Here is a 25,131-nt window from a genome sequence, read left to right as displayed (position 1 = left end):
GAGATTTTACTCTCGAGAGCAAATGTTTTCTCAGTCTGCAGGTGGAAGCTTACATTGGCTTTAGGAAGCATAGCTATATTGTTTGTCCCTCAGGAAGTTAGATCAAGATTTCTAATTCTTGATGCATTGAAACTTTTCTAATGCTCAAGAGCAAACAATAAAGCAAAAGTAACAGACTACAAGCATAGGGAAAGTAGTTGTGAAGAAATAACAAAAATCAAAAAGTACCCAGCTAAATTGAAAAAAATCTCTACAAGGTGCATGCGCACACGCACACACACAATTCAAGAGTAGTACAGTTTCCCCAGCAAGCAGAACCTACATAGAGTGGGTTCTATGTCCATTACTTTTAGTGGGTCTATTGTACGTTGGTGTAGCATGGGATGACCTCAAACTAGCCTTGTGTGCTTGTCATTAAGACCTGGAGCTCAGGAGGAATTCTGGCTGGGACCTCCCTCCCCAATATGCATTTCCCCGGGAGTCCCATTACTCACAATTATCCATATCTCTCTGAGCTGTGGCTTCACTGGGGGCTGTTCCTTGAAAAATGGGGTTCTGTCTAACCATTTCCTTATGCACAGTGCAGGAGTCTTGTTCCTTGGTGGCATCAACAGCCGGCTGGAAGGTGGATTCCTTGGGGCCTTTCCAATCTCCTCCGCCAGCAATAGGCTTAACTATATCCTCCCCTGGGTGTGTTTCCTCAGGAAACCCAATTCTGATATGGACTGTGTGCTTTTGTAGGACACCTTGGTCATACACAATGCAGATGTCTTGTCCCTTGGCAGCATCAACAACAGTCTGGGCTGGAGGTTCACTGGGGACACTGGAATCTAGTTTGTTGTGAACGGGACTCTCCACTGAAAGGGTTTTCTGCAAACACACTTTTCTCTCACAGATGTTGTGGTTCTGCCAGATGTTTTCCTCACCTACAATGCACACATCCTGCTCCTTAGCAGTGCCAGGAATTGTCTGCACTGGGATATCCCAGGGGTATCTGCAACTTCCTCCATGAAGAAGGGGTACATCCTCCTCCTTGACTGGGTGGGCTTCCTGCTGACCATCAGTTCTCTTATGGATGATGGGCTTTTGCCTGATGGGTTCCCCATAGACAATGCACAGGTCTGGCTCCTTGCAAGTATCAGGCACCGTCATCCTGGCTGTGGCATCAACAACAGCCTGGGCTGGAGTTTTACTTGGGACACTGGAGTCTTCTTTGCTGTAAAGTGGACCCTCCCCTGAGCTGATTTTCTGCAAACACATATTTCTCTTGCAGGTGTTGGGGTAGTGCCAGATGTTTTCCTCACCCACAATGCACACATCCTGCTCCTTAGCAGCACCAGGAATTGTCTGTACTGTGATTTCCCAGTAGGCTCTGCAACTTCCTCCAGGAAAAAGGGATACATCCTCCTCCTCAACTGGGTGGGCTTTCTTCTGACCCTCCGTTCTCTTATGGATGATGGGCTTTTGCCTGATGGGTTCCCCATAGACAATGCACAGGTCTGGCTTCTTGCAAGTATCAAACATCATCATCCTGGCTGTGGTCCAACTGGGCTCCTTGCAACCTTCTTCTTAGGCACCGGCGTCTTCTGCTTCATTTACTGGCTGCCGCTTTCTCTTTGCCTGTTTGAGAAAGAAGATTGTTTGAAAGAAGGCATCTTGAGAAACAGGAGATGCAGAGAATTAGAAACATAAGAAGTATCCTGTTCAGCTCAGCCTTCAGAGGATATATTGTGTGCCCCATATTCACACTAGACACTCTCCATCTTACTCTTTTAGGAAAATAGCTCAGAAATGAATATTTTCCTTCATGATCCTCATATACACAAGAGAATAGTAACTTTGGCCACTTAGCTCAGTATTGTCTACACTGACTGGAAGCAGCTCTCCAGGGTTTCATACAGGAAGCCTCTCCCAAGTCCTACATGGAGATACTGGGGATTGAACTTGCCACCTTCTGCAATTGAAGGCAGGCACCATTGAGCTGCATTCCTTCCCCCTAAGACTCTTCTGCTCTTTGCTCTAGGAAATGTAGCAACCTCCACCTGCAGAAGCCCTACTGCACATCCTGTCCCTCTTTTCCTTTCTGTTGTGGACTCTGGGTTGCACGTCTGCCTTAAACAAGCTCCCCCTTAGTGAAAAATGAAACAGAAAGAATTACAGGGATAAAGTGTGGCGGAAAAGAATATAAGGTTAAAGCCTTCGCCGACCATATAGTCTTGACAGTTCAGGAACCTTTAACTTTGACAATGGAAGCATTAAAAGTAATTGAAGAATTTGGAATGTTGGCAGGATTGAAAATTCATAAGGGTAAAAGAAAAACGATGGTGAAAGACATGAACATGGAACAAACAGATCACCTGCAAAGTAAAACAGAAATAACAGTGGTAAAGAAAAGAAAATATTTGGGGGTCTGGCTGTCCCTGAAAAACACAAATCCATTCAAGGACAATTATAAAACAACATGGAAAGAAAGAAAGACAAATTTGGAAATATGGGACAGATTGAAAGTGTCCTTCGGGGGAAGGATAGCAGCTGTCAAGATGAGTGTCTTACCTAAGATGCTTTTTTTTATTCCAAACTGTTCCTATTGTTGGCGGATTAGGTCAATTCAATGAGTGGCAAAAATGATTTCTAGGTTTGTATGGCAAGGGAAGAAAATAAAGTTTAAACTTCTGACGGATAAAAAGGAAAGAGGAGGCTTCTCGTTACCGGATCTTAAAATATATTATGAAGCCGCTTCTATAACATGGTTAAAAGAATGGCTTAGTTTTAAGAACACAGACATATTAGATCTAGAGGGGTTTGGAAATAGATACAGGTGGCACGCGTACCTTTGGTATGACAAGGATGGTGTACACCGAGACTTTCTAGATCATATTATAAAAAGATCATTGTTTGAAGTTTGAAAGAGATATAAAGAGTGGTTTGAAAGGAAAACACCATGGTGGCTGTTACCCAGAGAAGCCTTCTCAATGAAAAAATTAAATATGAAAGGAGAATGGCTACTGTACAGAGACATGTTGATAAAAGAAAATAATGTAATAAAGATCAGGCCTTACGAGGAACTAAAAGATAAATTATCAAGCTGGATGGAGTATCATCAAATGAATGATATTTTCTCAAAAGATAAAAAAGCAAGAGGTTTCAAACAAACCAAATCAATATTAGAAACTGCAGTATTACAAAACACAAAAATGTTGTCAAAGGTCTGTGAGTTTTTATTAGAATGGTACACAAAAGACAAAGAAATCAAGAGCATTGTGATTAAATGGGCAATGGATGTTGGCCATAACATTGAATATGAGAAAGGTATAAAACTATGGAACTGGGCTAAAATTCACAGCATGTGCTTTGTTAAAAGAAAATCTGTTAAAAATGATGTACAGATGGTACCTCACTCTAATTGGAGTGTTAGAGTGAATCTGTTAAGGATGTACAAAACAGGAAAGAAGAATTGCTGCAAATGTGGGGTGAAAGAAGGTAATTTCTTTCCCATGCGGTGGTCATGTGATAAGATAAAAACGTACTGGGAAAATATATACAATGAGCTAAAGAAGATCTTTAGATATATGTTTTTGAAAAAGCCAGAGGCATTCTTGTTAGGAATAGTAGGAGAAGATCTGGTTAAGAACGACCAGAAACTGTTTTTATATGCAACAAAAGCGGCGAAGTTACTGTTAGTGTAGGTTTGGAAACAGCAGCAATTACCAGCAGTAGAAGAATGGAGACAGAAGGTAATGGAATATGCAGAAATAGCCAAACTAACAGGGAAAATTCAACAACAGGGTGAGGAAACATTTAAAAAAGAATTGGAAAAAATTATATTGTATAAAGGAAAGAAAAGATGAAATAGTAAAACTAGTAGAATTGGAAACAAACCTAATAACGGGAAAGATTAAGAAAAGTGATGGATAATGAAAATATTAAGAAGCAAAATGTATAAGGAAGCTAATATAACTAACAGTAGTGGTAAATGAATACAGATTGACAACAAGAATTGTATAAACCTGAGGACTTATTTGTTTATGGATACACTATGCTCAAATATGGAAAATGATAATATATAAAATGGAAGAAAATAATGCGATAAAATTATATGTGATATAAAAAAACCTTAAGAAAGAAGGAGGTAAGTCAGCTTTGAAGAGCAAGTATAAATGTAAAATGTAATTCAATATGTGTATGTGGAGTACCTAATTGAAAAACTAATAAAAACACAAAAGGCAAGAGGCTGCCTTCCGGACCCCACCCCATCTCTACCTCCCGGGGCAGAAATCTCTCTCTTGCACCCTTCCTTGCTACCCACATTCCTCCTCCTGCACAATGAGAATTCCTATGTTTTCTCTTTCTTATTCTTCCAAAGGGCTGTCATCCTTTGACTCACCCAGGTCCCCTTAGGCTTAAGGAAGGTCTACACTCGCGGCCCAGAGCAGCAGCCCCTTGTGATATCAAGTCTGCATTTATATCACAAAGGAGATGAAAGAGGGGAAAAACAGGGACCCCCAGTTCAGAAATTTCTACCCAATCCCAGCATGTCTTATCTTGAGTTCTTGGTAGGCTCCAGCTCACCCCTTCTGGTGGATATTGGTGAATTCACTGACTTTCCTTCTTCATCTCAAGCCCCTTCACTGTCCCACTTGGGTGTTTGCTCAGATAAATGGGGCCAGGTGTTGATCGTTTATGTGGGAAGTGCAATGGCTGCTGGGAACTGGAGTTCACAGAAAAACATAGTGTGGCAGGGCAGAAGCGTGATCTGAAAAGAGAAATTAAACAGGAGAGAGAGAAATGATGATGATGATGATGATGATGATGATGATGATAATAATAATAATAATAATAATAATAATAATAATAATAATAATTTATTATTTATACCTCGCCCATCTGGCTGGGCTTCCCCAGCCACTCTGGGCGGCTTCCCAAAAAATATTAAAATACTATAAAACATCGAACTTTAAAAGCTTCCCTAAACAGGGCTGCCTTCAGATGTCTTCTAAAAGTCTGGTAGTTGTTCTTCTCTTTGACATCTGATGGGAGGGTGTTCTACAGGGCAGGTGCCACTACTGAGAAGGCCCTCTGCATGGTTCCCTGTAACTTGACTTCTTGCAATGAGGGAACTGCCAGAAGGCCCTTGGTGCTGGACCTCAGTGTCCGGGCAGAACGATGGGGGTGGAGACACTCCTTCAGATATAAGACATAAATGCCCTCTTTTCCCTTCTTGCACTTGATTTATAGCGTTCTCCTTTTGTTTTTAAATTGTGGCTTGGTTTCACATATTGTCAACATAATAACATCAACTTTTGGAGCTTTCTTAAAAAAAGACTCCTATTCCTCCGTGTGCCTCCAACACGAGAGGCCGGGAGCCTCTCAACCTGAGAACAGGCCTTTCCTGAGGTGCCTCCTCACTCCTGGAACGCTCTTCCCAGTGATGTTCTCCTGGTGCCTGCCTTCCTTATTTTTAGGCACCAGCCTTTCAGCCAATGAGTGAATGCAGAGCTGTGAGTGATTTGTGAGTGGTTTAGATACCAGGCAATAGGAATCCCCTGAGGCCTCAAAAGCTGCTTCTCCCTTCCTTTGAGTGTACAGTGGTGCCGTGCAAGACGAATGCCTCGCAAGACGGAAAACCCGCTAGATGAAAGGGTTTTCCGTTTTTCAATGTGCTTTGCAGGACGAATTTCCCTATGGGCTTGCTTCGCAAGACGAAAATGTCTTGCGAGTCTTGAGATTTTTTCCCGCTCCCCAACCCCTTTTTCTAAGCCGCTAAACCGCTAATAGCCTTTTAGCAGCTAATCCGCTAATCCGCTAAGCCTTTAATAGCCGCTAATAGCCGCTAAACCGCTAATAGCGCTAAGCCGCTAATAGGGTTGCTTCGCAAGACGAAAAAACCGCTAGACGAAGAGACTCGTGGAACGAATTAATTTCGTCTTGCGAGGCACCACTGTACTTATTCTGATCCTTGTGCCTTTAACAGCTGTGTAGCAGGCAGAATTTCAACAGGTCAAGCTATTTCTCAAAGGGAAATAGAACTATGGGGAAGCTTTCGCATTCTGTCTGTCACAATTTCAGTTACAGGTGCGGCCACTGATTTATAGTTGATAAAGTCTTCATATATACAGAGGACCAAGTCTTGCTGAATAAAATCCAGCTTGGCTTCTGCAATTCACCAATCTTTTAGGGTTCTTTGAGCAGCTAGGGCAAAGTGGTTTAACCATCAGTTCCTCTCCCCCAGTAATGCTGGAAGCTGTGACATCGTGAGGAGAATAGCAGGTCTCGCCTAACCCATCTCAGCACCTTTAACAACCTTTAGCTCCCAGAATTCCTTGGGAGAAGCCATGACTGTTTAAAGCGGTATCCCATTGCTTTTACTCCATGGTGTGAATGGGGGCTGTGTGTGCTGGAAACTGCAATCTAAATTGGAAAGCTGCATCCATTTTTGTCCTGAGGAGCCAGTGAAAACAGAAGAGCACAAAGCATAATATTTACACAACTTTATTATTCAGGATTGGTAGTCTCAAAACAAATCTAAAAAGCAGAAGCAGCTACTGTGCCTATTTTACATTTCCAACGGGGAAGCCTCTGAAACTTCACTTCCTTCCTTGGGTCAATCCTTCTCTTTGGTTTCAAGAGCCTAAATTATCCCCAACATGGTTAATTCAGCCGGATGAACAGAAGAGCCCTCACATATATTGGGGTGCCAAGAGAAATTCCCAATGTCAAGAGAGAAAGTTGCTGGTTGACTGTACTCTGGCCAAGGAAAGAGCTGAGTTTTCTCTAGTTTCGCCGAAAAGCAATTTTCATAGCATAACTGATTACAATAAAGTAACTTTATTATATATATATATACCACTATCACATGCAATCTACACAAACAGTGGACACAAAACCTGAGGCAATGTGTTTTAGTCACTTAAAAGACTCAAGAACCCACCCAAAGCATGGATTATGTGTGTGTATTGGGAGATTCAGGGGGACGTGGTCTCTGGGTGGCTCCTGTGATGCCCAAGAGATGGACTCTGAGACTGAGGTCACATTTTCACCACCCCTTTAAAGCTCCTTTGTAGCTATTATATGGCTTTTTCAAAAGAATTCTGGAAACAGTAGTTTGAACCTCATAGGTCTAAATTCCAGACACCTTTACGAACACCATTAAATTCCCAGTATTCTTTAGAGGGAAGCTTTAAATATATTGTGTGGATGCGACCTTCTTAGGATAGTTGAGGAAGTTACATGGTTTCCATCCGTTGTGCGCTCTCACCTTCGTGAGGTCTCGATTCATCATCTAAACGCTCACTGAGATTTGAATCCTGATTGGGTGTCTCCCTTGTGTGGTGCTTTTGATGCCTCTGCAGGTCTGATTTATGGGTGAAGCTCTTTCCACATTGTTCACACTTGTACAGTTTCTCTCCTGTGTGGGTTCTTTCATGTACTTTAAGGTTCGAGTTTTGTGCGAAGTGTTTTCCACACACAGAACATTTGTAGGGCTTCTCCCCTGTGTGGGTTCTTTTATGTACTGTAAGGTTTGAGCTGTCAGTGAAGCTTTTCTCACACGCCGAACATTTGTAAGGCTTCTCCCCTGTGTGAGTTCTTTTATGGTTAGTAAGGTTTGAGCTCACATTGAAGCTTTTATCGCACACCGAACATTTGTAAGGCTTCTCCCTTGTGTGAGTTCTTTTATGTTTAGTAAAGTTTGAGCTGTCAGTGAAGCTTTTCTCACACTTTGAACATTTGAAAGGCTTCTCCCCTGTGTGGGTTCTTTTATGTACTTTAAGGTTCCATTTCTTGCAGAAGCTCTTTCCACAGTCTGCACATTTATGTGATTTCTGTCCTGTATGAATCTGTTGATGGGCAGCAAACTGCTTCTGATTCCTGAAGCTCCTTCCACACTCCAAACAAGTAAATCGCTTCACCTCTGTAGGGCATGTGGGGCTGTTTCCATTGTTTCTGCTCTCACTGCTTATTCCTCCAGATTCTGCCGTTTGAATTGTTTTCTCCTTTGTGAATGTTCTCAAAGCACCTCTGTTTTCTGCTTGTTCTCCTTGCTCAGTGAAGAAGCCACTTTGAGGAATGATGGATTTGTCTGTTTTCAATTTTCTGTGGCTTTTCTTTTCCCTCTTTGGTGCATTGTGACTCAGGAGGTTCTGCTCCATCTGTGCTTTTTTCAAAGATTTCCTTTTGTTCTGTCTCCACTGCACAACACCTGCTGGATAAGAGAGAAAGAAAATATGGATGTCAGAGAGAGAGATGGAAGTTGACACATTCAATGTAATATGTTTTGTCTTTTTCATACACTTTTGGGCCATTGTTGTCTAAGCGAGCAATGAGTTGCCATCTTGGGTGACCTTTCTTTCCACTCTGCTCAATATCCTGAGTCTGGTTTTGCCGTTGCGTCAGATTCACCAGCAAGTTTCTACCTGTAGAGATTTTACTCTCGAGAGCAAATATTTTCTTAGTCTCCAGGTGGAAGCTTACATTGGCTTTAGGAAGCATAGCTATACTATTTGTCCCTCAGGAGGTTAGATCAAGATTTCTAATTCTTGATGCATTGAAACTTTTCTAATGCTCAAGAGCAGACAATAAAGTAAAAGTAGCAGACTACGAGCATAGGGAAAGTAGTTGTGAACAAACAAAAGAACAAAAATTACAAAGCGAAATTGAAAATTTCTGCACAAGGCGCATGCACACACACACACACATGCACACACACACACACACACACACACACAGACAGACACACCTCAAGAGCAGTACAGTTTCCCCAGCAAACAGAACCTACGTAGAGTGGGTTCTGTGTCCGTACATTACTTTTAGTGGGTCTACTGTAAGTTGGTGCAGCATGGGATGACCTCAAACTAGCCTTGTGTGCTTGTCATTAAGACCTGAAGCTCAGGAGGAATTCTGCCTGGGGCTTCCCTCCCCAATATGCATTGCCTGGGAGTCCCATTACTTACCAGTATCCATACCTCTCTGAGCTGTGGCTTCACTGGGGGCTGTTCCTTGAAAAATGGGCTCCTGTCTAACCATTTCCTCATGCACAACGCAGGAATCTTGTTCTTTGGTGGCATCAACAGCAGGCTGGAAGGTGAATTCTTTGGGGCCTTTCCAATCTCCTCCGCCAGCAATAGGCTTAACTACATCCTCCCCTGGGTGTGTTTCCTCAGGATACCCAATTCTGATATGGACAATGTGCTTTTGTAGGACACCTTGGTCATACACAATGCAAGTGTCTTGTCCAGCAGCATCACCCACAGTCTGGGCTGGAGGTTCACGGGGGACTCTGGAGTCTAGTTTGCTGTGAATGGGACCCTCCACTGAGAGCGTTTCCTGCAAACACGCTTTTCTCTCACAGATGTTGGGGTTGTGCCAGATGTTTTCCTCACCCACAACACACACGTCCTGCTCCTTAGTAGTACCAGGAACTGTCACCACCATAATTTCCCAGGGGGATCTGCAACTTCCTCCATGAAGGAGGTGTACATCCTCCTCCTCCTCCTCGACTGGGTAGTCTTCCTGCTGACCCTCAGTTCTCTTATGGATGATGGGCTTTGGCTTGATGGATTCCCCATAGACAATGCACAGGTCTGGCTCCCTAGAAGTATCAAACATCATCATCCTGACTGTGCCATCAACAACAGTCTGGGCTGGAGTTTTACTTGGGACACTGGAGTCTCCTTTGCTATCAACTGGACCCTCTACTGAGTGGGTTTCCTGCAAACACACCTTTCTCTCGCAGGTGTTGGGGTAGTGCCAGATGTTTTCCTCACCTACAATGCACACATCCTGCTCCTTAGCAGCACCAGGAATTGTCTGTACCGTGATTTCCCAAGAGGCCCTGCAACTTCCTCCAGGAAAAAGGGATACATCCTCCTCCTCAACTGGGTGGGCTTTCTTCTGACCCTCTGTTCTCTTGTGGATGATGGGCTTTTGCCTGATGGGTTCCCCATAGACAATGCACAGGTCTGGCTTCTTGCAAGTATCAAACATCATCATCCTGGCTGTGGTCCAACTGGGGTCCTTGCAACCTTCTTCGTACGCACGGGCGTCTTCTGTTTCATCTACTGGTTGCCGCTTTCCCTTTGCCTGTTTGAGAAAGTAGATCGTTTGAAATAAGGCATCTTGAGAAACAGGAGATGCAGAGAATTAGAAACATAAGAAGTATCCTGTTCAGCTCAGACTTTAAAGTATATATTGTGTGCCCCATATGCACACTAGACACTCTCCATCTTACTGTTTTGGGAAAATAGCTCACAAATGATTCTTTTCCTTCATGACCCTCATATACAGAAGGGAATAGTCACTTTGGCCACTTAGCTCCAGACTGTCTACACTGACTGGCAGGAGCTCTCCAGGGTTTCATACAGGAAGCCTCCCCCAAGCCCTACATGGAGATACTGGGGATTGAACTTGCCACCTTCTGCAATTGAAGGCAGGCACCATTGAGCTGCATTCCTTCCCCCTAAGACTCTTCTGCTCTTTGCTTCAAGAAATGTTGCAACCTCCACCTGCAGAAGCCCTAATACACATCCTGTCGCTCTTTTCCTTTCCGTTGTGGACTCTGGGTTGCAGGTCTGCCTTAATTAGGGAATGATATAGGGCTAATTATCTCTGCTGACACCCCAGCGTAAGGGGGGACTGGCCATGACCCGCAGATCGTCTGTTATCTGCCGCTCACTTCAGAATGTGGGGCAGGGCCGGTGGGTGTGCCCTTTGTGAACTGGGAACTCTCCAGAGCCAGCCGCCATGAGCCAGGAGATCCCTGTTTTTAAAAATTATTTAATTCGGACTAAGAAACAGGCGTGTTCTGGAAAGAAAGAGATGGAAAAGATCTGCTAAACCAACCAATCACTGGATGCCAAGGTTTGGACTTGAAAAGGCCTCTCATCTTTGTGCTTTGATTTATGAGGTGAGCGGCAGCCGTTTTTGTACATTCTTTATATTTGCTATTTCATGATATGGCGAACCGCGCCAATAAATAATCAAATATCTAAAGGAATTGCAGGAGGACGTGTAAAAATTAGTTGGATACATGGCTGCCCAGTCCCCGGGAGAGAGTCCCAATTAGAACTGGCAAAACAAGATCAGATATGAAAGTGGCTCAAGCTGAGGAGTAAAAAAATGGAGACGGCTGTTGCACAGGAAGAAGAAGAAAAAAACCGGCCTCCCCTACCGGGGGCGGTGGGGGGGCGGTGGGCAAGGGGCTGGTGATATTTGATGGAAAAAAGGGAAGAGAAGAGAATTGTAACTTTGGCCACTTAGCTCCGTACAGTCTACACTGACTGGAAGCTGCTCTCCAGGGTTTCATACAGGAAGCCTCTCCCAAGCCCTACATGGAGATACTGGGGATTGAACCTGCAATCATCTGCAAGGAAAAGCAGGTACTCTCCCACTGAACTGCATTCTTTCACTCTAAGACCTTGTTGATCTTTGTTCTACGAAATGCAACATTTTTGCTCCTGAAATGTGGCATCCTCTATCTGCAGAAGCCCTTATACACACCCTGTCCCTCTTTTCCCTTCTGATATTACTCTGAGTTGCAGCTCCCCAAGGACTCTCCCTTAAGCAATCATGCTCCTACATGGACACTGCCCCTTAGTGAAATAGTTAATTAATGCAAAAGCCAAGACCCCACCCCTGTTTACCCATCCACGGGAAGAATTCCCTCTCTTGCATTTTCCCTTGCTGACCATATTCCTCCCCCCACAAAACTGGGGACCCCCTTGTTGTCACTTTCTCATTCCTCCAGAGGAATGCCAGCCTCCTTTGACTCACCCAGGTCATCTTAGGACTAAGGCAGGTCTACATTTGAGGCCCAGAGCAGCAGCCCCTTGTGAGATCAAGTCTGCATTTCAAATGCCACAAAGGAGATGAAATAGGGGAAAAATAGGGACCCCCAGTTCAGAGGTTTCTACCCAATCTCAGCATATCTTATCATGAGTTCTTGGTAGGCTCCAGCTCACCTGTTCTGTAGACATTGGTGAATTCAGAGACTTTCCTTCTTCATCTCAAGCCCCTTCACTGACCCACTAGGGTGTTTGCTCAGATAAATGGATCCAGGTGTTGATCGTTTATGTGGGAAGTGCAAAGGCTGCTGGGAATTGGAGTTCACAGAAAAACAAACTGTGGCAGGGCAGTAGTGTGATCTGAAAAGAGAAATTAATCACCAGAGAGAATCATAGAATCATAGAACCATAGAATTGGAATAGACCACAAGGGCCATCGAGTCCAACCCCCTGCCAAGCAGGAAACACCATCAGAGCACTCCTGACATATGGTTGTCAAGCCTCTGCTTAAAGACCTCCAAACAAGGAGACTCCACCACACTCCTAGGCAGCAAATTCCACTGTCGAACAGCTCTTACTGTCAGGAAGTTCTTCCTAATGTTTAGGTGGAATCTTCTTTCTTGTAGTTTGGATCCATTGCTCAGTGTCCGCTTCTCTGGAGCAGCAGAAAACAACCTTTCTCCCTCCTCTATATGACATCCTTTTATATATTTGAACATGGCTATCATATCACCCCTTAACCTCCTCTTCTCCAGGCTAAACATGCCCAGCTCCTTTAGCCGTTCCTCATAAGGCATCGTTTCCAGGACTTTGACCATTTTGGTTGCCCTCCTGTGGACACATTCCAGTTTGTCAGTGTCCTTCTTGAACTGTGGTGCCCAGAACTGGACACAGTACTCCAGGTGAGGTCTGACCAGAGCAGAATACAGTGGCACTATTACTTCCCTTGATCTAGATGCTATACTCCTATTGATGCAGCCCAGAATTGCATTGGCTTTTTTAGCTGCCGCGTCACACTGGTGGCTCATGTCAAGTTTGTGGTCAACCAAGACTCCTAGATCCTTTCACATGTACTGCTCTCAAGCCAGGTGTCACCCATCTTGTATTTGTGCCTCTCATTTTTTTTGCCCAAGTGCAATACTTTACATTTCTCCCTGTTAAAGTTCATCTTGTTTGTTTTGGCCCAGTTCTCTAATCTGTCAAGGTCGTTTTGAAGTGATCCTGTCCTCTGGGGTGTTAGCCACACCTCCCAGTTTGGTGTCATCTGCAAATTTGATCAGGATGCCCTTGAGTCCATCATCCAAGTCGTTGATAAAGATGTTGAATAAGACCGGGCCCAAGACAGAACCCTGTGGCACCCCGCTAGTCACTCTTCTCCAGGATGAAGAGGAACCATTGATGAGCACCCTTTGGGTTTGGTCAGTCAGCCAGTTACAAATCCACTGAGTGGCAGCATAGTCAAGACCGCATTTTACCAACTTCTTTACAAGAATATCATGGAGCACCTTGTCGAATGCCTTGCTGAAATCAAGGTAGGCTACATCCACTGCGTTCCCTTCATCTACCAGACTTGTAATTCTGTCAAAAAACGAGATCAGGTTAGTCTGACATGACTTATTTTTCAGAAATCCATGCTGACTATTGGTGATCACAGCATTCCTTTCTAGGTGCTCACAGACTGTTTGCATAATGATCTGCTCCAGAATCTTCCCTGGTATTGATGTCAGACTGACTGGGCGATAATTATTTGGGTCCTCTCTTTTCCCCTTTTTGAAAATAGGGACAACATTTGCCCTCCTCCAGTCTGCCGGGACTTCGCCTGTTCTCCAGGAATTCTCAAAGATGACTGCCAGTGGTTCTGAGATCACTTCTGCCAGTTCTTTTAATACTCTTGGATGCAGTTCATCTGGCCCTGGAGACTTGAATACATCTAAACTAGCCAAGTATTCTTGTACTATCTCCTTAGTTATTCTGGGCTGTGTTTCCTTCTGCTGAATCATTTGCTCCAAATTCTTCAGGTCGGGCATTGTTTTCTTTATCGGAGAAGACTGAGAAGAAAAAGACAGAAATGCCCTCTTTTCCCCTCTTGCACTTTGGTTTATAGCTCTCTTCTTTTGGCTTGGTTTCACATATTGTCATCATAATAACATCAACTTTTGTGGTTTTCTTAAAAAAAGACTCCTATTCCTCCATGTGCCTCCAACACGAGAGGCTGGGAGCCTCGCAACCTGAGAACCGGCCTTTCCTGAGGTGCCTCCTCTCTCCTGGAACGCTCTTCCCAGGGAAGTTCTCCTGGTGCCTTCCTTCCTTCCTTATTTTTAGGCACCAGCCTTTCAGGCAATGAGTGAATTCAGAGCTGAGAGTGATTTGTGAGTGGTTTAGATACCAGGCAATAGGAATCCCCTGAGTCCTCAAAAGCTGCTTCTCCCTTCCTTTGAATGTACTTATTCTGATTCCTGTGCCTTTAACAACTGTGTAGCAGGCAGAATTTCAACAGGTTAAGCTATTTCTCAAAGGGAAATAGAACTATGGGGAAGCTTTCGCATTCTGTCTGTCACAATTTCAGTTACAGGTGCGGCCAATGATTTATGGTTGATAAAGTCTTCATGTATACAGAGGACCAAGTCTTACTGAATAAAATCCAACCTGTCTTCTGCAATTCACCAATCTTGTAGGGTTCTTTGAGCATCTAGGCAAAGTGCTTTAATCATCAGTTTCTCTCCCCCAGTAATGCTGGAAACTGTAGCTCTGTGAGGAGAATAGCAGGTCTCCTGTAATCCATCTCAGCACTCTTAACAACCTTTAGCTCCTAGAATTCCTTGGGGGAAGCCTTGACTGTTTAAAGCGGTATCATATTGCTTTCACTGCATGGGAAACCCAGCAATATAGACGGGGTATAAATAATAAATTATTATTATTATTATTATTATTATTATTTATTTATTTATTTTATTATTATTATTATTATTATTATTATTATTAAAATGTGTGCTGTGTGCTGGAAACTGCAATCTAAATTGGAAAGCTGCATTTTTGTTGTGAGGAGCCAGTGAAAACAGAAGAGCACAAAGGATAATATTTACACAACTTTATTATTCAGGATCGGTAGTCTCAAAACAAATCTAGAAAGCAGCAGCAGCTACTGTGCCAATTTTACATTTCCAACGGGGAAGCCTCTGAAACTTCCCTTCCTTCCTTGGGTCAATCCTTCTCTTTGGTTTCAAGAGCCTAAATTATCCCCAACATGGTTAATTCAGCCGGATGAACAGAAGAGCCCTCACATTTATTGGGGTGCCAAGAGAAATTCCCAATGTCGAGAGAGAAAGGTGCTGGTTGACTTTGCTCTGGCCAAGGAAAGAGCTGAGTTTTCTCTAGGTTCTCCCAAGAGCAATTTTCATAGCATAACTTATTAAAAAGAAGGTACTTTATTATATGTAAAAAAACTTTTCAACTATCACATGTAATCCACACAAACAATAAACAACAACCCCGTTGAGGCAATGTGTTTTAGTCACTTAAAAGACTCAAGAACTTGCCCAAAGCATGTATTATGTGTGTGTATTGGGAGGTTCAGGTGGGGACGTGGCCTCTGGTGGCTCCTGCAACGCCCAAACGATGGACACCGAGGCTGCGGTCACATTCGCACCACCCCTTTAAAGCTCATTTATAGCCTTTCTATGGTTTCTCAAAAGAATTCTGGAAACAGTAGTTGGTACTTCATAGACTTACAGTTCCCAGCTCCCTTAAGAACTGAAGTTCCCAGGATTCCTTGGGGGGAAGCTTTAAAAGTATTGTGTGGATGTGACCTTTTTAGCCTAGTTGAAGAAGTTACATGGTTTCCATCCGCTGTGCGTTCTCACCTTCATGAGGTCTTGATTCATCATTTAAACTCTCACTAAGATTTGAACCCTGGTTGGGCATCTCCCTTGTGTGATGCTTTCGATGCCTCTTGAAGTCTGATTTACGGGTGAAGCTCTTTCCACATTGTTCACACTTGTACAGTTTCTCCCCTGTATGGCAAGACCTTGTATGTCTGGAAAGACCTGCGCTCTCTCTGAAGCTTTTTGTACACACCGGGCATTTGTAGGGTTTCTCTGTTGTGTGAGTTCTTTGATGTCTAAGGAGATTTGCCTCCTGACTGAAGGCTTTTCTACACTCTGAGCATTGAAAAGGTTTCTGTGCTGTGTGGGTTCTTTGATGAGTAATAAAAAGTCTCCTTGAACGGAAACATTGACTGCACTTGGAACATACATAGACTTTGTTCCATCTGTGTATGATTCTCTTATGTCTAGTAAGGACTGACGTGTTGCTGAAACATTTTCTACACCCTGAGCATTTATAAGGTTTCTCTGCTTTGTGTGCTATTCTTTTATGTTTGGTAAGGTATAACCACTTAGTATAGCTTTTCCCGCAAGCTGAACATTTATAGTTTTTCATGCGAATCATTTGTTGACTAGGAAGATTTGAGCTCTTACTAAAGCTTTTTCTACCCAGTGATGACTTAAAAGATGTCTTCCTCCTGTGAAGCTTTAAATGTTTAGCAAGGTTTGACTTCTGACTGAAGCACTTACCACACACTGAGCATTTATGGGGTCTTTCCCTTTTGTGAATCCTCTGATGTCTAGTAAGGTTTGACATCTTAGCAAAACATTTATTACAGACTGAACATTTGAAAGGTTTCTCCCCTGTGTGAGTTCTTTGATGTTCTTTAAGGTTTGAGCTGTCAGTGAAGCTTTTTTGGCACTCTGAACATTTGAAAGGTTTTTCCCCTGTGTGAATTCTTTGATGTCTAGTAAGGCTTGAGCTTTTCATGAAGCTTTTATCGCACTCCGAACATTTGTAAGGCTTCTCCCATGTGTGAGTTCTTTTATGTACTGTAAGGTTTGAGCTGTCAGTGAAGCTTCTCTTGCACACTGAGCATTTGAAAGGCTTCTCCCCTGTGTGAGTTCTTTGATGTTTAGTAAGGCTTGAGTTGACAGTGAAACTTTTATCGCACTCCAAACATTTGAAAGGCTTCTCCCCTGTGTGGGTTCTTTTATGTAGTGTAAGGTTCCATTTCTTGCGGAAGCTCTTTCCACAGTCTGCACATTTATGTGATTTCTGTCCTGTGTGAATCTTCTGATGGGCAGCAAACTGCTTCTGATACCTGAAGCTCTTTCCATAGTGCTTCACCTCTGTAGGGCATGTGGGGCTGTTTCCACTGTTTCTGCTCCCACTGCTTATTTCTCCAGATTCTGCCGTTTGAATTGTTTTCTCCTTTGTGGATGTTCTCAAAGCATCTCTGTTTTCTGGTTGTTCTCCTTGCTCAGTGGGGAAGCCACATTGAGGAATGATGGATTCGGCTGTCTTCCGTTTTCTGTGGCTTCTCTTTTCCCTCCTTGGTGCATCGTGACTCAGGAGGTTCTGCTCCACCATCTCATCCTGTGCTTTTTTCAAATATTTCCTTTTGTTCTGTCTCCACTGCACAACACCTGCTGGATAAGGGAGAAGGAAAACATGGATGTCAGAGAGAGAGATGGAAACTGAGACATTCTATGTAATATGTTTTGTCTTTTTGATACACTTTTGGGCCATTGCTGTCTAAGCGGGCAGTAAGTTGCCATCATGGGTGACCTTTCTTTCCACTCTGCTCAAGATCCTGAGTCTGGTTTTGCCGTTGCGTCAGATTCACCAGCAAGTTTCTACCTGTAGAGATTCTACTCTCGAGAGCAAATATTTTCTCAGTCTGCAGGTGGAAGCTTACATTGGCTTTAGGAAGCATAGCTATATTGTTTGTCCCTCAGGAGGTTAGATCAAGATTTCTAATTCTTGATGCATTGAAACTTTTCTAATGCTCAAGAGCAGACAATAAAGTAATAGTAGCAGACTACGAGCATAGGGAAAGTACAGTGGTGCCCCGCAAGACGAATGCCTCACAAGATGGAAAACCCGCTAGACGAAAGGGTTTTCCGTTTTGGAGGTGCTTCGCAAAATGAATTTGCTATGGGCTTGCTTCGCAAGACGAAAATGTCTTGCGATTCCTGTGGTTTTTTTTCCGCTCCCACCCCCTTTTTCTAAGGCACTAAGCTGCTAATAGCCTTTTAGCAGCTAATCCGCTAATCCCTTAAGACTTTAATAGCCGAATAGCCGCTAAACCGCTAATAGCGCTAATCCGCTAATCCGCTAATGGGCTTGCGTCGCAAGACGAAAAAACCGCTAGACGAAGAGACTCACAGAAAGGATTCTTTTTGTCTTGTGAGGCACCACTGTAGTTGTGAACAAACAAAAAAACAAAAATTACAAAGCAATATTGAAAAATTTCTGCACAAGGCGCATGCACGCACACACACACGCACACACACACCTCTCTCAAGAGCAGTACAGTTTCCCCAGCAAACAGAACCTACATAGAGTGGGTTCTATGACAGTCCATTACTTTTAGTGGGTCTACTGTAAGTTGGTGTAGCATGGGATGACATCAAACTAGCCTTGTGTGCTTGTCATAAGACCTGGAGCTCAGAAGGAATTCTACCTGGGGCTTCCCTCCCCAATATGCATTGCCTGGGAGTCCCATTACTTACCAGCATCCATATCTCTCTGAGCTGTGGCTTCACTGGGGGCTCTTCCTTGATAAATGGGCTTCTGACTAACCATTTCCTCATAGGAGGAGTCTTGTTCCTTGGTGGCATCAACAGCAGGCTGGAAGGTGGATTCCTTGGGGCCTTTCCAATCTCCTCCGCCAGCAATAGGCTTTATATCCTCCCCTGGGTGTGTTTCCTCAGGAAACCCAATTCTTATATGGATTGTGTGCTTTTGTAGGACACCTTGGTCATACACAATGCACATGTCTTGTCCTTTAGCAGCATCCACAACAGTCTGGGCTGGAGGTTCACGGGGGACACTGGAGTCTAGTTTGCTGTGAACGGGACCCTCCACTGAGAGAGTTTCCTTCAAACAGGCTTTTTTCTCACAGAAGTTGGGCTTGCGCCAGATGTTTTCCTCACCTACAATGCACACATCCTGCTCCTTAGCAGTGCCAGGAACTGTCTGCACCATGATTTCCCAGGGGGATCTGCAACTTCCTCCATGAAGAAGGGGTACATCCTCCTCCTCCTCGACTGGGTGGGATTTCTGCTGACCCCCCGTTCTCTTATGGACGATGGGCTTTGGCCTGATGGGTTCCCCATAGACAATGCACAGGTCTGGCTCCTTGCAAGTATCAGGCATCGCCATCCTGGCTGTGGCATCAACAACATTCCGGGCTGGCGTTTTACTTGGGACACTGGAGTCTCCTTTGCTGTAAACTGGACCCTCCCCTGAGCTGATTTTCTGCAAACACATATTTCTCTTGCAGGTGTTGGAGTACTGCCAGATGTTTTCCTCACCCACAATGGACACATCCTGCTCCTTAGCAGCACCAGGAATTGTCTGTACTGTGATTTTCCAGGATGCTCTGCAACTTCTTCCAGGAAAAAGGGATACATCCTCTTCCTCAACTGGGTGGGCTTTCTTCTGACCCTCCGTTCTCTTATGGATGATGGGCTTTTGCCTGATGGGTTCCCCATAGACAATGCACAGGTCTGGCTTCTTGCAAGTATCAAACATCATCATCCTGGCTGTGGTCCAACTGGGCTCCTTGCAAGCTTCTTCGTATGCACGGGCGTCTTCTGCTTCATCTACTGGTTGCCGCTTTCCCTTTGCCTGTTTGAGAAAGTAGATTGCTTGAAATAAGGCATCTTGAGAAACAGGAGATGCAGAGAATTAGAAACATAAGAAGTATCCTGTTCAGCTCAGCCTTCAGAGGATATATTGTGTGCCCCATATTCACACTAGACACTCTCCATCTTACTCTTTTAGGAAAATAGCTCAGAAATAAATGTTTTCCTTCATGATCCTCATATACACAAGAGAATAGTAACTTTGGCCACTTAGCTCAGTATTGTCTACACTGACTGGAAGCAGCTCTCCAGGGTTTCATACAGGAAGCCTCTCCCAAGTCCTACATGGAGATACTGGGGATTGAACTTGCCACCTTCTGCAATGCAAGGCAGGCACCATTGAGCTGCATTCCTTCCCCCTAAGACTCTTTTGATCTTTGCTCCAGGAAATGTTGCAACCTCCACCTGCAGAAGCCCTAATACACATCCTGTCGCTCTTTTCCTTTCCGTTGTGGACTCTGGGTTGCAGGTCTGCCTTAAACAAGCCCCTCCACCCATGGACTTCTGGTTTCCTGGGCATGGGAAATGGCTGCTTTCCCCATCACATCAGACCCTACCGTGAAGGTTATTAGGGATGATATGGGGCTAATTATCCCTGCAGACACCCCAGCGTAAGGGGGGACTGGCCATGACCCGTAGATCGTCTGTTATCTGCCGCTCACTTCAGAATGTGGGGCAGGGCCGCTGGGTGTGCCCTGCTCGAACTGGGAACTCTCCAGAGCCAGTCGGCATCAGCCAGGAGATCCCTGTTTTTAAAAATTATTGAATTCCGACTAAGAAACAGGCGTGTTCTGGAAAGAAAGAGATGGAAAAGATCTGCTAAACTAACCAATCACTGGATGCTAAGGTGTGGACTTGAAAAGGACTCTCATGTTTGTGCTTTGATTTATGAGGTGAGCAGCAGCCGTTTTTGTACATTCTTTATGTTTGCTATATCATGATATGGCGAACCGCGCCAATAAATAATCAATTATCTAAAGGAATTGTAGGAGGAACTGTAAATATTAATTGGATACATGGCTGCCCGGTTTCTGGCGGAAAGCCCCAATTAGAACTGGCAAAACAAGATCAGATATGAAAGCGGCTCAGGCTGAGGTGGAAAAAAATGGCCACGGCTGTTGCTCAGGAAGAAAAACAAAACCGGCCTCTCCTACAGGGGGGGGGGGCAGGCAAGGGGCTGGAGATATTTGATGGAAAAAAGGGAAGAGAAGAGAATTGTAACTTTGGCCACTTAGCTCCGTACTGTCTACACTGACTGGAAGCTGCTCTCTAGGGTTTCATACAGGAAGCCTCTCCCAAGCCCTACATGGAGATACTGGGGATTGAACCTGCAACTATCTGCAAGGCAAAGTAGGTACTCTCCCACTGAACTCCATTTCTTCCCCCTAAGACTTTGTTGATCTTTGTTCTACGAAATGCAGTATTTTTGCTCCTGAAATGTGGCATCCTCTATTTGCAGAAGCCCTTATACACACCCTGTCCCTCTTTTCCCTTCTGATATTACTCTGAGTTGCAGCTCCCCAAGGACTCTCCCTTAAGCAATCATGCTCCTACATGGACACTGCCACTTAGTGAAATATTTAATTAATGCAAAAGCCAAGAGGCTACCCTCTCGACCCCACCCCTGTTTACCCATCCACGGGAAGAATTCCCTCTCTTGCATTTTTCCTTGCTGATCATATTCCTCCTCCCACAAAACTGGGGACCCCCTTGTTGTCACTTTCTCATTCCTCCAGAGGAATGCCAGCCTCCTTTGACTCACCCAGGTTCTCTTAGGAATAAGGCAGGTCTACATTTGAGGCCCAGAGCAGCAGCCCCTTGTGAGATCAAGTCTGCATTTCAAATGCCACAAAGGAGAAGAAAGAGGGGGAAAATAGGGACCCCCAGTTCAGAGGTTTCTACCCAATCTCAGCATATCTTATCATGAGTTCTTGGTAGGCTCCAGCTCACCCGTTCTGTAGACATTGGTGAATTCAGAGACTTTCCTTCTTCATCTCAAGCCCCTTCACTGACCCACTTGGGTGTTTGCTCAGATAAATGGATCCAGGTGTTGATCGTTTATGTGGGAAGTGCAAAGGCTGCTGGGAATTGGAGTTCACAGAAAAACAAACTGTGGCAGGGCAGTAGTGTGATCTGAAAAGAGAAATTAATCACCAGAGAGAATCATAGAATCATAGAACCATAGAGTTGGAAGAGACCACAAGGGCCATCGAGTCTAACCCCCTGCCAAGCAGGAAACACCATCAGAGCACTCCTGACATATGGTTGTCAAGCCTCTGCTTAAAGACCTCCAAAGAAGGAGACCCCACCACACTCCTAGGCAGCAAATTCCACTGTCAAACAGCTCTTACTGTCAGGAAGTTCTTCCTAATGTTTAGGTGGAATCTTCTTTCTTGTAGTTTGGATCCATTGCTCCGTGTCCACTTCTGTAGCAGCAGAAAACAACCTTTCTCCCTCCTCTATATGACATCCTTTTATATATTTGAACATGGCTATCATATCACCCCTTAACCTCCTCTTCTCCAGACTAAACATGCCCAGCTCCTTTAGCCGTTCCTCATAAGGCATCGTTTCCAGGCCTTTGACCATTTTGGTTGCCCTCCTCTGGACACGTTCCAGTTTGTCAGTGTCCTTCTTGAACTGTGGTGCCCAGAACTGGACACAGTACTCCAGGTGAGGTCTGACCAGAGCAGAATACAGTGGCACTATTACTTCCCTTGATCTAGATGCTATACTCCTATTGATGCAGCCCAGAATTGCATTGGCTTTTTTAGCTGCCGCGTCACACTGTTGGCTCATGTCAAGTTTGTGGTCAACCAAGACTCCTAGATCCTTTTCACATGTACTGCTCTCAAGCCAGGTGTCACCCATCTTGTATTTGTGCCTCTCATTTTTTTTTGCCCAGGTGCAATACTTTACATTTCTCCCTGTTAAAGTTCATCTTGTTTGTTTTGACCCAGTTCTCTAATCTGTCAAGGTCGTTTTGAAGTGATCCTGTCCTCTGGGGTGTTAGCCACCCCTCCCAGTTTGGTGTCATCTGCAAATTTGATCAGGATGCCCTTGAGTCCATCATCCAAGTCGTTGATAAAGATGTTGAATAAGACCGGGCCCAAGACAGAACCCTGTGGCACCCCACTAGTCACTCTTCTCCAGGATGAAGAGGAACCATTGATGAGCACCCTTTGGGTTTGGTCAGTCAGCCAGTTACAAAGCCACTGAGTGGCAGCATAGTCAAGACCGCATTTTACCAACTTCTTTACAAGAATATCATGGAGCACCTTGTCGAATGCCTTGCTGAAATCAAGGTAGGCTACATCCACTGCGTTCCCTTCATCTACCAGACTTGTAATTCTGTCAAAAAACGAGATCAGGTTAGTCTGACATGACTTATTTTTCAGAAATCCATGCTGACTATTGGTGATCACAGCATTCCTTTCTAGGTGCTCACAGACTGTTTGCTTAATGATCTGCTCCAGAATCTTCCCTGGTATTGATGTCAGACTGACTGGGCGATAATTATTTGGGTCCTCTCTTTTCCCCTTTTTGAAAATAGGGACGACATTTGCCCTCCTCCAGTCTGCCAGGACTTCGCCTGTTCTCCAGGAATTCTCAAAGATGACTGCCAGTGGTTCTGAGATCACTTCTGCCAGTTCTTTTAATACTCTTGGATGCAGTTCATCTGGCCCTGGAGACTTGAATACATCTAAACTAGCCAAGTATTCTTGTACTATCTCCTTAGTTATTCTGGGCTGTGTTTCCTCTGCTGAATCATTTGCTCCAAATTCTTCAGGTCGGGCATTGTTTTCTTTATCGGAGAAGACTGAGAAGAAAAAGACAGAAATGCCCTCTTTCCCCCTCTTGCACTTTGGTTTATAGCTCTCTTCTTTTGGCTTGGTTTCACATATTGTCATCATAATAACATCAACTTTTGTGGTTTTCTTAAAAAAAGACTCCTATTCCTCCATGTGCCTCCGACACGAGAGGCCGGGAGCCTCGCAACCTGAGAACCGGCCTTTCCTGAGGTGCCTCCTCACTCCTGGAACGCTCTTCCCAGGGAAGTTCTCCTGGTGACTTCCTTCCTTCCTTATTTTTAGGCACCAGCCTTTCAGCCAATGAGTGAATGCAGAGCTGAGAGTGATTTGTGAGTGGTTTAGATACCAGGCAATAGGAATCCCCTGAGTCCTCAAAAGCTGCTTCTCCCTTCCTTTCAGTGTACTTATTCTGATCCTTGTGCCTTTAACAGCTGTGTAGCAGGCAGAATTTCAACAGGTTAAGCTATTTCTCAAAGGGAAATAGAACTATGGGGAAGCTTTCGCATTCTGTCTGTCACAGTTTCAGTTACAGGTGCGACCACTGATTTATGGTTGATAAAGTCTTCATATCTACAGAGGACCAAGTCTTACTGAATAAAATCCAACCTGTCTTCTGCAATTCACCAATCTTGTAGGGTTCTTTGAGCATCTAGGCAAAGTGCTTTAATCATCAGTTTCTCTCCCCCAGTAATGCTGGAAACTGTAGCTCTGTGAGGAGAATAGCAGGTTTCCTCTAATCCATCTCAGCACTCTTAACAACCTTGAGCTCCTAGAATTCCTTGGGGGAAGCCTTGACTGTTTAAAGCGGTATCATATTGCTTTCACTGCATGGGAAACCCAGCAATATGGATGGGGTATAAATAATAAATTATTATTATTAATTATTATTATTAATTATTATTATTATTAATAATAATAATTGTTATTAAAATGTTTGCTGGAAACTGCAATCTAAATTGGAAAGCTGCATTTTTGTTGTGAGGAGCCAGTGAAAACAGAAGAGCACAAAGGATAATATTTACACAACTTTATTATTCAGGATCGGTAGTCTCAAAACAAATCTAGAAAGCAGCAGCAGCTACTGTGCCAATTTTACATTTCCAACGGGGAAGCCTTTGAAACTTCCCTTCCTTCCTTGGGTCAATCCTTCTCTTTGGTTTCAAGAGCCTAAATTATCCCCAACATGGTTAATTCAGCCGGATGAACAGAAGAGCCCTCACATTTATTGGGGTGCCAAGAGAAATTCCCAATGTCGAGAGAGAAAGGTGCTGGTTGATTTTGCTCTGGCCAAGGAAAGAGCTGAGTTTTCTCTAGGTTCTCCCAAGAGCAATTTTCATAGCATAACTTATTAAAAAGAAGGTACTTTATTATATGTAAAAAAACTTTTCAATTATCATATGGAATCCACACAAACAATAAACAACAACCCAGTTGAGACAATGTGTTTTAGTCACTTAAAAGACTCAAGAACTTGCCCAAAGCATGTATTATGTGTGTGTATTGGGAGGTTCAGGTGGGGACGTGGCCTCTGGGTGGCTCCTGCAACGCCCAAACGATGGACACCGAGGCTGAGGTCACATTCGCACCACCCCTTTAAAGCTCATTTATAGCCTTTCTATGGTTTCTCAAAAGAATTCTGGAAACAGTAGTTTGTACTTCATAGACGTACAATTGCCAGCTCCCTTAAGAACTGAAGTTCCCGGGATTCCTTGGGGGGAAGCTTTAAAAGTATTGTGTGGATGTGACCTTTTTAGCCTAGTTGAAGAAGTTACATGGTTTCCATCCGCTGTGCGTTCTCACCTTCATGAGGTCTTGATTCATCATTTAAACTCTCACTAAGATTTG

The 25,131-nt window shown here is 44.1% G+C and overlaps 2 protein-coding genes across 3 annotated transcripts in view; both read right to left on the bottom strand.

Annotated features, from left to right (window-relative positions):
• Positions 1 to 486: 486 nt before the first annotated feature.
• On the bottom strand, positions 487 to 4,780 carry LOC310672825 (uncharacterized protein; the record flags this gene model as incomplete). The annotated part of the gene is made up of 2 exons (XM_083430481.1): positions 4,570 to 4,780; positions 487 to 1,620 (listed from the first exon to the last, which is right to left on the bottom strand). Exon 2 carries the CDS (start codon positions 1,528 to 1,530, stop codon positions 487 to 489), a length of 1,044 nt encoding a protein of 347 aa, XP_083286607.1. The 5' UTR covers positions 1,531 to 1,620; positions 4,570 to 4,780.
• Positions 4,781 to 14,892: 10,112 nt separating this feature from the next.
• LOC310670294 (uncharacterized protein) overlaps positions 14,893 to 25,131 on the bottom strand; it is a 31,903-nt gene continuing 21,664 nt past the window's right edge. The window contains exon 3 of one of the 2 annotated variants that reach the window (XM_083425424.1): positions 14,893 to 15,583. The gene's annotated coding sequence lies outside the window, so the exon portion shown is untranslated. Of the gene's footprint in view, positions 15,584 to 24,400; positions 25,033 to 25,131 lie in introns of those variants that run through there. The other variant, XM_083425423.1, reaches the window with a different exon arrangement.

This window comes from Podarcis tiliguerta (genome assembly GCF_965153285.1).
Source record: "Podarcis tiliguerta genome assembly, chromosome: 2".
In the NCBI taxonomy this organism is placed as follows: domain Eukaryota; kingdom Metazoa; phylum Chordata; class Lepidosauria; order Squamata; family Lacertidae; genus Podarcis; species Podarcis tiliguerta.
Note: the sequence above shows the minus strand (reverse complement) of the source record. Positions and strands in the feature narration are given on the sequence as shown.